The 15,638-nt window shown below is 37.3% G+C and overlaps 2 protein-coding genes across 12 annotated transcripts in view; one reads left to right on the top strand and one right to left on the bottom strand.

The window, feature by feature from the left end:
* CASK (calcium/calmodulin dependent serine protein kinase) overlaps positions 1 to 15,638 on the bottom strand; it is a 195,396-nt gene that overhangs the window by 92,556 nt on the left and 87,202 nt on the right. For all 11 annotated transcript variants that reach the window (XM_015301649.4, XM_015301645.4, XM_025145956.3 and 8 more), the window contains exon 5: positions 14,491 to 14,563. In XM_015301649.4, coding sequence (XP_015157135.1) covers positions 14,491 to 14,563 — 73 coding nt within the window. The remainder of the gene's footprint in view (positions 1 to 14,490; positions 14,564 to 15,638) is intronic.
* GPR82 (G protein-coupled receptor 82) lies at positions 7,057 to 9,910 on the top strand. The gene is made up of 2 exons (XM_004934603.5): positions 7,057 to 7,378; positions 8,594 to 9,910. The coding sequence occupies exon 2, from the start codon at positions 8,627 to 8,629 to the stop codon at positions 9,659 to 9,661; it is 1,035 nt and encodes a 344-aa protein (XP_004934660.1). The 5' UTR covers positions 7,057 to 7,378; positions 8,594 to 8,626; the 3' UTR covers positions 9,662 to 9,910.

Below are 15,638 nucleotides of genomic sequence, written 5' to 3'. Positions count from 1 at the left end.
GATATCAAAGGCCTGAAGCATCAACTGGCTCAGAACAGGATTTGAAACTAGACAGAGCTGTCACGTAGGAAACAATTACTACTGAACAAAATTCAAACAGGGGCACTTTTACTATGTTTTAATATTTAATCTTTTCTTTTTCTTTCCTGAAATCAATGTTACCAGCTTCTGAGGGTAAGTGGGAGGCACTGCAAGCCATTATAGTGGAGTGCAAAGAACCCTGAAGCTCCTGGGAGATCTGCTGAAAATTGCAATGTGACATTTCAGGTGATTCTATCATTAGTCACGTCAGTAGTGTTACTATGTTTGTTACTTCTCATCTTAGCAATGCTTCCTAAGTGACAGGAGGGCCAACTACAGTATTGAATTTTCAACTGCATTTCAACATAAAATACTAAAAGAGACTTGCTAAATAATCCAGGCTCCATCCTCTTCATTCTCCTTCCCGTGGCAAGCAGCAAATCTGATTGTGATGTTCTATTCGTACAATACACAGTTTAAAGACTCCGAACAGCATAAGCCACGAAACAAAAACGCACGCCAGAAACAAGCTAATAACTTTAATTATTAGCATATCCAATTGCATCTGACTTGAATAACCAATTTCTATTTCTATACTGAAACTCACTCCTATTACCTTTGGGACTTGCAAGTTGGCATTGTCTATGAGGTAAGAAAATGATAGCCCAAATCTGAAAATTGAAATTAAAATTGAATAACCTATTTCACAATATTGGTCAATGAAACCACAAGAGAAATATAACCTACATTACTGATAAATATTACATTACTGACAAATAAGTAAGAGTCACATTATTCTTTGGACTGGAAAATATGTATGTGTGAACACCTTAGTTTAATGCTCTCTCTGAAAGCACATACAGAATCAGGGTTGTTAGAAGGAGTTTAGTTGCACAGCATAAATAAAGCATACAAACAAAAATAAACCAATGTTTTAAATATATATTTTAACATATTCTCTGTAAGGCTGATAAACTTCTGCCAGCCTTTTTTCCATCTCGTAGAAATATTCCCTATTACTGAGGGCACCTTGCCAAGGGAATCCAAGAAAAAAGAGGAGCTACAAACCTGTTACCACTCACTGCTTGTGAGTATTTAATAGATAGGGGAAATCCATGTACAGACTTCATGAGGGTAGGAATAGTTGAAGGGAAAGGATGAAGATGAAAGAAGCCTTAACATTCAGACTCCATCGTTAAGAGTGTTAAGTATAGATATAAGAATATGAACAGAAGAGAAATGGCTGTGCATCAAACAACTGAAAAATGAGATAAAAATGAGGAAGAAGAAAGTGCTAGGGTTTACTTCTAAGCTTGTATTTTTGTAAGCTGAATCAATTACTTAAAGTACACCAGAAAGGTACGTTGTGTTTCATGCTGCCTTCAGAGGTTATCTTGCTTTTTGCTGTAAATGATGAGTACTGGTTCCTTTAAGTTTGCATACAGAGGTGGTTAGTACGTCTTTGCACCTACTAAAAAGCAAGGTCAGCTACTTCAGAATATCTCAAACCACAGATATAGATGACTGTGTCCTTTTAAAAGAAAAACATACCCACTGATTCTCCCACAAAAAAAAAAAATTCTGCATGTGTATTGTCAACAGCACATTAAGAGCCTGATGAAAATACTTGACAGGGGCCCTAACAATGTTCCTTATCAGCAAGAAATTCATTTTGGAGACAAAGCTTTCCATTTTGCAGCCAAGGAAATCTACCTTTTGTGCATCAGTTTTGCCTTTATCACCATGTTTCAGGTTTTTATTTTTGCTTTAGTACTTTCCTATTTTCTCAAAAGTTTAAGAGCCTCATAGGAAAGCTAAAAAGCTCTTATAAGTGTTTAACTTGAAAGTACACAAGTTACAGCATAGTGCAAGAAAACCACAGAGAAAGCTTCCTACTTCTCTACACGGATCAGTACAATTTTCATGTTAAAAACTGTTTTTGGAAAATAAAAGTAAAAATTATCACGACCAATACACTGTCACTGACTTTTGAAGAACAAATATAGTAAAAGAGACCTCTGGAGGCTGCGCGGAGTATTTCACCAGGGAAAAATTTTGAAGTTTTTAACACTGAAGTCCTTAAGTCTAAAAACATTGAAAGATGATTTTTCAAAGTACTGTCAACTGTAAGCTATGTTTTCCAGCTTAAAAGGTATTGCTTAATTTGTTCTTTTCTATGCAAAACAACTACCCAGAGCACATAACCACGCTTATTTAATGACAACCAAATAACTGAAGGTATGGGTGCAATATTATCCCTATTCTATATCACGAAGGATGCTAGAAATGCCACAGTTACATTGCATATTCTCATGATTCATCAAACAGTATAAGAACTACAATTTTGGACCTATTCTGCTGAACTGTAATGGCAATTCTAAAGGTGCTGAAAACAAATCACCAATGAACAGCAAAAAAGATAGTCTAATGAAGACCAAATTAAAATCTGCCATCTATTTTGCCGTCATTCAGCATAGTACTTGGCTCAAGCTGAGTAGATTTAAACATGAACTCAGAGAACTTTCACTTGGTTAGTATTTCTCACAGTATTAAATATGCTGCTCTGAGAGTAATGTCTCCTATTTGTTTCCATGGAAACTATAAGAGATACAAAGAGCACAGTAACACTACTTGATAGAAAAAAATCTCAGCTATGAAACACTATTTTTCAAAATAGTTATAACCATTAGCTGTGCATTTTTGCCAGCAATGAACAAGACCCTGAATATCGTGCTTGAAAAAATCAGCACGGCTGTCAAGAATGTGATTGGATTTCTCACATCTGAACCGCTGAAAAGCACCAACCCACTGTCTCACTCTGCTCACATTTAGAGTTTGGCCTCCATAAATATTCAGCAAGCATGTCAATGGGTACAATTTTATTGGCATAGAGGAATTCAGTGACACACCTTTGCTTCATATGCACTTCCAGGTCAGATGCCACGTGTCAGACTGCTCCTCTGCTGTCATTTGCCACATGGCAACAAAATGGAATGGGATATTGGCAGGAAGGGTCAACCTCTACTGCTATACGACTAACATTTGCCTCTGACTTCGTGGACTAACACAATAAGAGACATTATTTTCAGAGCTGCTCTCATAAACACATATACTGACTTGCAGCTAAAATCCTGATCATATTAATTCAGGAAAGGAGCTGGGAAACACTAGGCCATGCCTGCAAGGAGAAGTTATGAACAGGCAGACAAAATCATAGAATGGCTTGGGCTGGCAGGGACCTTGAAGATCACTTAGTGCCGCTCCTCCAGATCAGGTTGCCCAGGGCTCCACCATACTGGTCTTGAATGCCTGCAGGGATGGAGCATCCACAGCTTCTCTGGGCAGCCTGTACCTCACCATGCTCTGAGTAAAGAATTCCCTCCTAACATCTAAATCTACCTCCTTTAGTTTAAAAGTGTTCCTCCTCTATCACTCTCAAACCCGGTAAAAAAAAAGTCAGTCTCCATCTTTTTTATAAGCTCCCTTTAAGTACTAAAAGGCCACAATGAGGTCTCCCCAGAGCCTTCTCCAGGCTGAGCAGGGCCAGCTTCCTCAGTCTTTCTTTGCAGCTTAGGTGCTCCAGCCCTCCAATCATCTTTGTGCCCTCCTCTGTACCTACTCCAACAGCTTCACATCCTTCTTGTGCTGGGGGCCCCAGGCCTGGATGCTTCACTCCAGGTGGGACCTCATGAGGGCAGAACAGAGGGGGACAATCACCTCCCCCCCTGTCCCTGCTGGCCACTCCTCTTGTGATGCAGCATAGGTAACAGTTCACCTTGGGGGCTGCAAGAGCACATTGCTGGCTCATGCCCAGGTTTTCGTTCTCCAGGATCCCTGAGTCCTTTTCTGCAGGATTGCTCTCAGTGACTTCTTCCTCCAGTCTGTACACATATCTGGGATTGCTCAGACTAAGGTGCAGCGCCCTGCACTTGGACTAGTTAAACCTCATTCAGTTCAACGTGGGCCCACGTTTTAAGCTTGTCCAGATCTCTCTGCATAGCATCCCTTCCTTCTGTTGTGAACTACACCACCCAGCTTGGTGTCATCTGCAATCTTGCTCAGTGTGCACTCAATCCCACTGCCTAGATTGTTGATAAAGATGTTGAAGAGCACAGGTCTCAAGGCAGACCCCTGGGGGACACAATTCATCACTGGCCTCCACTTGGACATAAATCTGTTGACCACAATTCTCTTGCTGCAACCATCCAACCAATTATTTATCCACTGAATAATCCACTCTTCAAATGACTATCTTTGCAATTTAGAGATAAGGATATGGTGTGGGACCCTGTCAAAGGTCTTGCAGAAGTCCAGGTAGGAGACATTGAGGCTCACTAGATGACTAGAGGCTCCAGGTCGTCTTTTCTACCCTTTGTAAAAATGGGAGTGATGTTTCCCTTTTTCCAGTCACCAGAGACTTCACCTGCAACAACTCTTCCGTATCTAGACATCCAACTGAAAATGAATACCATGTACTGCATCTCTCTTAAAACTTCGTACAGCCAACGAGCTTTCAATTTTAATGATTAAGCAAAAAAACTGGAATTGAAATGAAAGTTCTGACTAAGCTACACGGTAAACTTCTTTCTTAAAAAAAAAAAAAAAAGACATGAATTGCACATTTGCAGTAGTTAATGCATTTTAGAGACTTATCCTGGTATTAAATACCATACAATCAGGAATATCTAATTTTTTGGCTTGCCGGCCGCACCGAGTGAAGAGAAAGTATATGGGGCTGCACATAATATATGTAATATACTTCACATACATAATCAACAAAACTTTGCTTATTCTTTTTGTATTTTTACTTGAACAGTAAAAAGAGGGCTACAAAAATATTAGAATAGCACATTGGACACCTATGTAGTAGATCAAATTCTAAGTACTGGAAATTAAAGGTCATGTTAAAGGTTGATGCGTATTTGACACGTTACACATTTATTTAGTATAGTTCATCCTTAGCATCCATAGTGGCCCTATCTAGGGGCATCCACTTTTGTATGCCCTATCCTAAAAGTTGCCGTTCTTCCATCAAGCAACAGAGGCTGAGTGCATCTCCTGGGTCTTACATGGCACAGAGAATCAGGACTGCCATGGGAGCCACAGGTAAATGGACTGCTGCCCTCTTCCATCCTGCAAGGAGCAGCTGCTGCCAATCCGCAATACACTCTATTGCCTGACAGGAACAGCCCAGATATTCACACAAGTTGAGACAGGCATGATACAAGGTTAACTGGGTTGTTGTCTGTCATCTCAAGCAGGTGGAGAGGAGAGGCAGTAGCCAGGCTGTTTTTGTGTGTATCACTGTTGCCTATGGCTGTACTACATAATATCGTTAGGTATGAGTTATAAATGGCTAAGTGAAATAGCTTCCCCACTGAGAACTTCCTTGTCTTTGTGATTTTGAGCCACAAAATAGGTTGTCTGCATACAGTGACAAAAGGCAGCACACACGGCTTGTTGGTATATAAAATCTAGTAACAAGTATAAGTAATCATGGTTTAAGAGGGCTAAAAATATAAATAACTGAGGTGAAGAGAATACATACAGATCGTTATGAAGAACTTAAGAGTGGATTGCCTAAGAGATGCATGTGTACTGTTTGAGTATCATCAAATATATATTAGATAAAATAAGCCACTTGTAGGTCAGGCAAATGGAAATAGTGTACTACAAGAATAGTGAAGGTTCTTGGAACCAATGACATTTATTTATTTATTTATTTATTTTGTTTACTCATAATATCCCATTCATCTGTTGCCCATCTCACTAATCAGTTGCAAAATGAAGTTTGATAGATTATAATTCAGTACACTAATCCATTATACAGTAATTCAGAAAAAAGGTAGCATAATTTCCTCACATAGCAAGAATTATGGTAATTGAACTACAAATACAACAGGCTACAGGTAATAACCAATTGAATAACAACAAAGAAACCCACACCCCTCCTAACTGAAATTGCTCACAGCATTTTTTTAGCATAAAACCATTGTCTCCACTTAGCAAATTTTCAGGATATGCATTCTTGTGTCTAAAATTGGATGGAACAACATAGAAACACGGATTTCTAACACTTTGTAAGAGAGTATTAGACATTTAATTACTATAAGCATCTTATTAGAACAGATTCTAATATAGTTATTTATTCAAACATAAAAAAAGAAGAAAAAGAAGGTAAAGCTTAACACAGAACAAAAATTAAAATGCATGTAAAGGAATCACAGCACTACAAACTAATTACTAATATTCCAAGCAAGCTTCCCTCACTTAAGTTTACTTGTAAACGACATGAATCGTCTAACCTAAAAAGGTGGGCAGAATACATGTCTATCATTTTACAGCAACATCAATAAAATCAATAATGAGACTGAACAATTAAATCCATTGTAGATCCCTAAAGTGTATTCTCACTGCGAGTCCTTAAATGCAAAGCAAAACATAACAACACTAAAAGTGCATAGGTTATGGTACCTCCTCTGTTCTCATAGAGGAACTTGCTGCTTCTGAAAAGCTCTCTCTGACAACCACAGATGTATCACACAGAAGTAAATTCAGAAGTTTTATGTTCTGCAGACCTAAGCAGAGTTTGACTGATCTGCGATCAAACTTTTCTTCTGGAGGAAGGAAACTGTCCTGGCTATCAGCCTTCTGGATAACTTTATTAAACACCCTATTTCTTGGAAACAAGCCAAGTCAGTTTCCCCTGAACGATTAGCAAGCTTAGAATGCATCAACTATAAACTGCTTCCACAAAATGCATCATCTGACTGGACATACGTGATGTGTTCATTTGGTCACTGAGAGGAGGACAGACACGGATACGTTATTATCATTATTGCATGTGGAGCTCAAGAACAGCTCTGTCAAAATTCTTGGATCTGAAGAACAATTAAACTGCAGTGAAAGTTCACACACACAAAATGCAAACTTCTTTTTTTCCATTCTGGGAAGTGGGCAGTCTCAAAGAGCATGATAGTAACAAGAGCTCCACGCCCTACAAGTATTTTAAGTATTTCTGTGAAATAATTACATGGCCAAAGGACTGGTAGAAGCATTCTTCCACGTTTACCTTGCATTCTTTTAAATTCTCTAATGGAGTTATATCCTGGCCTAATTTTGAAGACTTTCTGCGCAGAAAACATCTTTTGGTTTGAACTTTAAGTGACTAGCTGCCTTTTGACACTGTAAAAGAAAAAAGGGCACATTCTGAAAACCTACTAATGCCACAAAGACATTTTTCTTAACTGTATTTTCCAGATTTAAATATCATCCTTTTTACTGCATCGGTGTAGAGATAAAAAGGACATTGGACAAAAATTCCCTCTCCAAAGGAAGACGCCTGCAACTTGCATAGGTAAGTTTAAAAGTGCTACTTCTTTGATACCAAACATTCACACAAAAATGATCATTAGATGTCCAAAGGATTGAGTCCAAACATTACTTTGTGAATGTAACTCACTGTAATAAAATAATTTAGCATATTTTAGTTCAACAATCTATATGGGACTTAGGTAGAGATTCAACAACTACAAAAAAGTTGGTTTAATCTGCAAGTTGGCAGTCATGGCTTATAGCATATTTTTAAATATAACTTTTACCATTTTTTATAATGTAATCAATTTGGTGCCTGTGCATTTTATTATAGTTACAAAGAATCCTTTTTGGCATTTGAATTCATTTGCTTATGGCTGTTTCAAAAATTTTTTATCGATCTGTGAATTTGAAATCTGTTTTTTTTTTCCATGTGGTTTTATAAGGAGTAAAAGCTAAGTTGCACTTTACTAAACTTTTATTTATACAACATGATAATCTCTCTTCACCATAGGTTAGTAAGTCAAAGACTCATTTTTACATGCAGTCATTTTACAGAGCTTTAAACACCAACTAGAATTGATTTCTTGCTTACAGTCTGGAAATACAGACTAAACTGAAAACTGAACTTGGAAATGTATCACAGTTTTCAGCAATCATTTCACATGCTCATGACTACATCATTTATGCATAATGTATACTTAAGATTAGAGCCCTAAGAAAGTAAATTAGATACTATCAGCAAATAAATAAATAAATTCATCCAACTAGCTTCCAGAATCATGTACAGTTTAATTCTTACTTAAATGCAGCCATAAGATACTCCTGTGCATTTCTTCAAATACCAAAATGCTTTGTATTTATTTTGCTTATTTAACTTGGAATAGTCCAAAGTTGTTTCCAAAGTAGGTTACAAGCGTTCTAGAAGACTGAGAAATCACACAAGACCACAGAAGTTACTACCAGACCTTAGCTTCAACTTTCTGTTTCCTCATTTATTTTATTAGATTATAAGCACATTAAATCCTTTTTTTTTTTTTTTAAACAAAAGTCAGCTTCACTTTTATATTTCCAAAAATCTGTCAAAGAACATCCAAACAGTAACCTCATGCAAGCTGAAAATGATAACCCCAGAGAACAATTACGAATTGGTAACAATGAAAAGCAGGGGAGAAAAAGTAACAGTTAAAATAAGAGGAAAGAAAAAGAGACATTAGATGAACATTACTGAAGAATAATTCCTTTAATTGTGTTTCAGCTCTCACCATCTATTCAAGAAGATTTGGCATAAATGAGAAATTCAACATGTGTTCTTCATCCATCGATAGCTACTACTGTAGCTCTACCAGTCATCTACTCCCTCCTATTTATTACTGGAAGTTTTGGAAACATTCTCACTGCCTGGGTGTTTTCAAGACAAGCATCCACGAAAAGAACACAATATATTTATCTTGTAAATCTCGTCACTGCTAATTTACTTGTATGTAGCACTATGCCTTTTCTGGCTGGCTATTTTGCAAAAGGGCACGAATGGACATACAGCTCTGATGTATGCAGAGCAGCGTATCACCTTGGAACTACCGTTATGCATGTCTGCATGTACGTTACAATTACGATTTTATGTACGATTGCTTTAAGTCAGTATGCAACACTGAAGAAAAATAACAATGCACGACACTCCCCAGCAGTTACAAAAAGCTTGTACAAACGTGGACTTCAAAAGTTTCGTCAGCCAAAGTTCGCTAAATATTTCTGTATCTTTATATGGCTTATTGTGTTGTGCGCAACAATAACAGCTATAGCATTTGATGCTCAGGCAAGGAGGGAGCAAATATTTCACACGTGTTATAACACGAAGGTAGAAATTGGTGAATTTACTGCAAAGACTGCAGCTTCGTTTGCTACTGCTTGTTTCTTTCTATTTTTTCTAACAGTTTTGTTATCATACTATTCCCTCACCAGACACCTGAGTAAAATACAAAAAAACACCCACTTTGGACAAAACCATATGATTTATAGAACAGTGAAAAGAAACATTCTTGTCATCCAGATAATTTTAACTGTCTGCTTTCTTCCGTATCATATTTTCAAACCCATATTTTATGTACTGCTTCCAGAAGAAGACTGCTCAAGGATAAACTATCTAGTAGAAATTAAAAACTTCCTTACTTGTCTGTGTGTTTCTAGGAGCAGTATAGATCCAGTTATGACCCTTCTGATAGATAAAACATTTAAGAAAAGTCTATATAGTCTGTTTAAAAAATCCATACCTGACCACCACCAACGCAGAGCTGATATTTTCACTGAAGAGATCCCACCAATGTGAAGTAATATGGAAAGATGTTAGTAGAATATTACTAATGGTCAGCTCATTTTGACTTGCTATAATGAGACTTTTATTTGAAATGGGAAATATTTAAATAAAATGGTAAAAAATACATTACTTGTATTTTTTTTAACACAGTCTTGCTTTTAAATCAACAGCAGCCATAATAAATGAATTCATGTAATTCGTACAATGAACTGTGCATTGCCACTTGACCCCATGTAAAGTAAAATACATTTATGTTTGATGGGTGGACAGTGTTTTCTTTCTGACTGATCTAGGAAGATGGCAGAAACTAGTGTGAGACTGAGGACATAGTTCTCATCTGTCACCGTTATTCCCAGGTTTTCTGGGCTTTCTTTACAAAAAAAGAAAGGAAAAGCATAGAATTTTTTTTTTTTAGCATGGATATATCATGTGTCAAAGGCTTAGGGAAGAAGGAAGGCTCTGGTACTGGCTAAGCATTGGCTAGCTGTTGGTGAGCAACTGCACTGTGCATCACCTCTTGTATTATTATTATTCCTCTCCGTTATTAAACTGTCCATATCTCAACTCAGCATTTCTTGCACTTCTACCTTTTCGAATTCTCTCTCCCATCCCACTGTGAGCGACTAGCTGTTTAACCTGGAAGGCAGCTCAGCACCAAAGTCCAACATGTAATCACCCAAAAGTGTTACATGATTATACCACTTCAAATTTAAATTAACACATGGTACTCCAGAAGGTACCTCCTTCATAAGTGTTTAAACCCAGACGACTTGCAGGAGAGTGATTAAAACATGAGTCATACAAAATTGTAGGATATCTGAATGTACAGGAAGAGAGGGAAAACAGGATGAAATGCATACATGCACTTATTTTTAACCTCTGATACTATTTAACATAAATTAAAAAAAAACAAAACAAAAACAAACACCATAGAATATCCACATTCCTAGTTTAACTCTGTGAGGTAAATTCCATGCTTTACTTAGGTAGGCATAAATGGTTATCATCTACTGGTATACAACTTATACTCAAAATAAACATTTAAGGACCATGAACAGTATGAAAGGAGTGCAAAACAGGAGTGGTTTTGAATTTATTTTTGCAGTATGGTCTTTTCCCTATTCTCCCAAATGAGATCAAGGGGAGTTGTCCAATGAATGCAGAAAGTATTACAGAATACTAGCTATTTTTTTTAGAAGTTCATTTTTTTTTAAGAAGTTCAACCACTTGCCTCAAACTGCACAATAAAATGTAGCAAGCAATTCTGTCTTTCCGACCCTACTACTGAGTTCCATTACATGAACTCTAAATTGACCCAAAAGTAGCATATGGTGTTAGACACGAAATATTTGGCCTCCTGAAAGAGGCACCCCAAGACTTCATATCATTTAACACCTGCTTTGTATTCTGCAGAAGTTCAATAAAGAGGTAAGTGAAAAAGACAGAAAATCACAGGAACATAGTATTTTATTTAATACAGTGCTACTTGTGAGAACAGAATCCACCATTTGCTTATCTGACAGAATTCTCTTGTGATTTTTAGCAAATGACCTATGGAAAAACCTTAAGTGGGCAGCTTCAGAGTCTAACTCTGCAAAATGCTGAAGGAAAGAGCTCTTGAGCATGAAGTCTGGTTTGTGTGGGTGTGCATCATACTGTGCAAAAACCAAGGACAAGACACCTAAACCATGACTGAACCAAACAATTTAAATTTGCTCAGAGTACTGTGTTAAGATCAGTAGCAGCAGACATTTGCGTAGCAACAGTTTACCGTCAACGTGCTTTTGTTTCTGCACAGGCCCAAAATAAGAAACCCACAACTTCTGTCCTTCCTTACGCGCAGGGGATCTCACCACAGCAAGGTGTCTAAGGATGTAAACTTCAACACTGAATTTTTGGTGATAGTATAGGCTTAAGTAATTATTACTCTGCTTTTCTAGACCACTTGGTTCCTTAGTGCTGCAGTTTCCAAAAAGGTAAGAAAATGGATGAAATTTTGGGAACTACTGATTAAACATAAGTTTGTAGTAAAACCCAATTTCACCAGTTCTACTTAGTATCCCAAAATAATACATACCTTTTATTATTTTCCTATAGAACCTGTTTAAGGTGACATCTCCTTTGCACTTCTGAATTGCATTAGTTGGTTTATTCTATATTAAACAGTAGAAAAGCTTTTGTGCAGTATGGGCAATTTGAGAATCTGCAAATCAAGTAGTATGTTGGTTCAGCATTTGATGGAATAGTTCACGGACGAAAAATCTCCCAAAACAGAAAGGCGAGAGGAAAAGGTAAAGAAATGAATACTTCAGTGAAACACAGCTCATGTGCTAAACTTCTTGTGCTGTTTAGTCATCCTGGTGTTAACTCTGAAGTTATCAGGTGAATTGTGAATTATACAATCAAAAACTAAATACTTGATTTCTATTGCAGGAACATAAAATCCTAGGGCAAACATGCACAACAAATGTCTACCTCCTCCCAGGTTAACCCCCTCAAAATATGCTGCAGGATGGCTAGCTCATCAATCAGAAGGTGCAGGTTTTCTGTATGGCTGGGCAAGTAACTGGAACATATGAACTTCCTAATCAGAAGGTATCCACTATGTAGCTGTTGAGCTCTGTGGCAGGCCAAGCAATCTAAATTCTCAGCAAGCAGCCCTTCTCAGCAAATCTGCTTCTGAAAATGCAGCACCCAGCAGCAGAACCACATTAACCAAAGTATAAGGCAAAGGTCAGAGATTAAAAAAACGTTATGTAATGTTAGGGACAAAAGATAAAGAAACTCAAGAAATGTCTTTTATTGCAAGAGGAAGGAAATTAAGCCATCTTGTGAAAGGTTTCATGTTTTGATTCTGGCATGGGAGATGAAGCTGGAACACACGTAAGTTTATCATAGGCTGCAGCCAGCTTTGGTTCATCTTGTTGCTTAAGGATGACAGATGAAGTTTCTGGCATCAGACAACAACAGACTGAAGTATTCCTAATCTGACTTGTCCTTATCAGTTGAGAGCCAAATGAGCACAAAAACGCCTACAAGACACCTAATTCTAAGAGGGACCAAAAGGTGCACATTTTCCTGTGAATCAGATCAAGATCAAACATTCTGCAGTTTAAAATAACACAGAAAACTTAAGAGGAAAAAATGCAGAATCCTACAATCATAGAATGACTGTATCAACCTTACAGATTTTTATTATTTCACTTCAATTCATTCAGATAATTCAGAAATCGTTCATTTACCCTACTTCCTTTCAAAACACTGCCTACAGTGACATCTAGAGCTGAGATGCTGCAGTTAACTTAATATTCTTCACACAAGCTTTACAGTTAAAATATTTCTGCTCAGCTTTTGTCAAGATTTAACACTGTTTAGCATGGTTTAGCATACTTCAGACAACAGACTAAAGAATTCTTACTCAAGTAATTGAATAGTTTTATTTCTAAGGATGGCATTTAATAAAGATGGTGGTTTTAAAGTTTTCAAAGACTGGATAAGCTGTAAAGATATATCTACCTTTTTCTGAGGAATAAGGCCCTTGAAACTGAAATATGCTTTTGTTCAAGGACATAGTCCAATAACAAGAAATGCAGCTCTCAGGAAGACAAAGCCACATAACCATAGTGTTCATTCTCAAATTCTCACATGGTATCATAACCAAATAATTAAAAGCATTCAGAACCTTTGCAGTGGAACAAGATCAGAAATCCTATCAGCGATTAAGAGGGCATCTTGAGAATTTGCTGTAAGAAATGACTTTCACAATATCAAACTTATGGAAAAAGAAGAAAAAAAAAAGAAAACCCTATTAAATGGAATAATTTCCATTGGAAAGGATAAAGAGACTGGCGAAAGGTCTGCAATGTCTGTGTATGCAAGATCAAATGTCTGCTGGAAAGAAAACCTTCAGTTCAGTGTCCACACTCTCTTCCCTAACAAATCACCCTGTAGAAGTCTGAAGAACAGCTCACCACCTCCCAGTCTGATTTATCACTAGAACTCACTTCTCAAACTGCACTATCAGCGCTCATTACCATTTTCATTAACTCTTACAGCACTTGACACAGCTTGGATAAAAGCAAACTCTTAGAGAAGTTGGAAAAGCTATTTTAGACAGCAGAATGAACAAATAACATGCATTCAAATTGAAGAAAAACAAACCAAAATTCTTAGGCTTAAACTCCCAATTACTTACACTATAATGCTCTGAGATAAATTAATTCCACAAATAATCACATAAATGTCACATAATTTGCTAGCTCAAAAACAGAATGTATATACACTGTTTTTAAAACGTTCCTAAAGTCGTAAGCATCTTAAAGTACTCTTAGAGCCTGCATTTCTCCCCCAAAACTTGTTCACCTAATAATAAATATTCAAGGCTGTTTGCAAAAAGTAGGTAGTACTACCAGTATTCCAGCATTTAAGGATGCACTTATCTCTAGAATTTTGGTCTAGATGATTTGATAGCTTCACTGTGCTGTCAAAATGATATAATTAATCCACAAATTCCTGTTTAATTTATGCAATTAATTTATACACAGGTTTTCCTAACAAGAAAATAAACGCAAACACATTACATATGAATATTCAGGAAGCAGAAATAAAAATGACTTTCAAAGTAATTGCAATGAAATGCATATGAACAAAGACTTCCTAAATGTTCTATACTGGCAGAATAAGTGATAATCTTTAATCTCAGACAACACAATAAAAGTAAACATAGACTCATTAAATAGTTTTCTGTTTATACAGCTCCTCCTTCTCTCTCCTGTAGAGAAAATGCCAACATTTAGTAGTTTGTATTAATGCAGTGATGGAAAAAAAATCCCATATCTTACCTTCACATCCCTGTGAATTATATTATTATCATGACAGTAACGTAGAGCTTCCAGTATCTGTCTCATGTAATGACTGTAAAAACAAAGACATGATAAATGGCAATCCTGCAGGAAAAAATTATTATGCAGATACAACTACATTTAAAGAGTCTAACCACATAATACGTATACAGCTTAGTTGGTAGATAAAACTTCAGTAGCCACGAGTTTATGTCTAATGAATAATAAAATCTAAAGTTTGAAGATTATTCTGTTTAAAGCCAAGGGAAAATTAGGAAAGGGTGGACTCTTTTTGGTGGTGAGCAACAACAGGACCAGGGGCAACAGGCAGAAACTGGAACACAGGAAGTTCCATACAAACCCAAGGAAGAATCCCTTCACTGTCAGAATGATGCAGCACTGGAGCAGGCTGCCCAGATAGGTTGTGGAGTTTCCTTCTTTGGAGATATTCAAGACCCATCTGGGTGCCTGTGTGACTTGCTGAAGGGAAGCTGCCTTAGCAAGGGGGTTGGATTTGGCCTCCAGAGATCCCTTCCAGCCCCTACAATTCTGTGATTCCCTAATGATCTTGAGGAAACAGAATGTATCCTCACCAAGTTTTTGAATGACACCAAAGTGCAGGTGTAATAAATACAGAGAGCAGAGCTGCCCTTAAAAGCACATGAGCAAGAGGAAAGGTCCAACAGGAAGCTCAGAGAATTCAACTAGGACACGTACAACATCCTGCAACTGGGACTGAGTAACCACTTCAAAGGTACATTCTGGATACAGGCTCTAACGGTATTGGCTGAGTTGCAGCATTGCTGGAAAGGGAGTCAAGGGTCTTGAATGACAGGAGGATTCAAGTGAGTCAGTAGTGTGCCCTGTCAGCCTATCAAATCCCACACATGCTGAGTTTACTCAGTAAAAGCATAATAAACACTTCAAGGGAAATATTCATTAGACTGATAAACTTGATTAAGTTCAGCAGGTATCAAAATGCATAGGAAGTTGGAGCACAAGCTCAACAAGAGGCTGAAGGAAACAAGATGTTTACTCTGGAGAAGGCAAAACTTAGGGGAGAACCTTGTAATAGTCTTTCCATACCTAAGAGGAGGTATGCAGAAGATGGAGCCAAGTCCTTAACTGAGTCACAGTAGTCATACATT

The sequence above is a fragment of the Gallus gallus genome, chromosome 1 (genome assembly GCF_016699485.2).
Source record: "Gallus gallus isolate bGalGal1 chromosome 1, bGalGal1.mat.broiler.GRCg7b, whole genome shotgun sequence".
Lineage (NCBI taxonomy): Eukaryota > Metazoa > Chordata > Aves > Galliformes > Phasianidae > Gallus > Gallus gallus.
The sequence above is the reverse complement of the archived record's forward strand: the minus strand, read 5'-3'. Positions and strand labels throughout refer to the sequence as shown.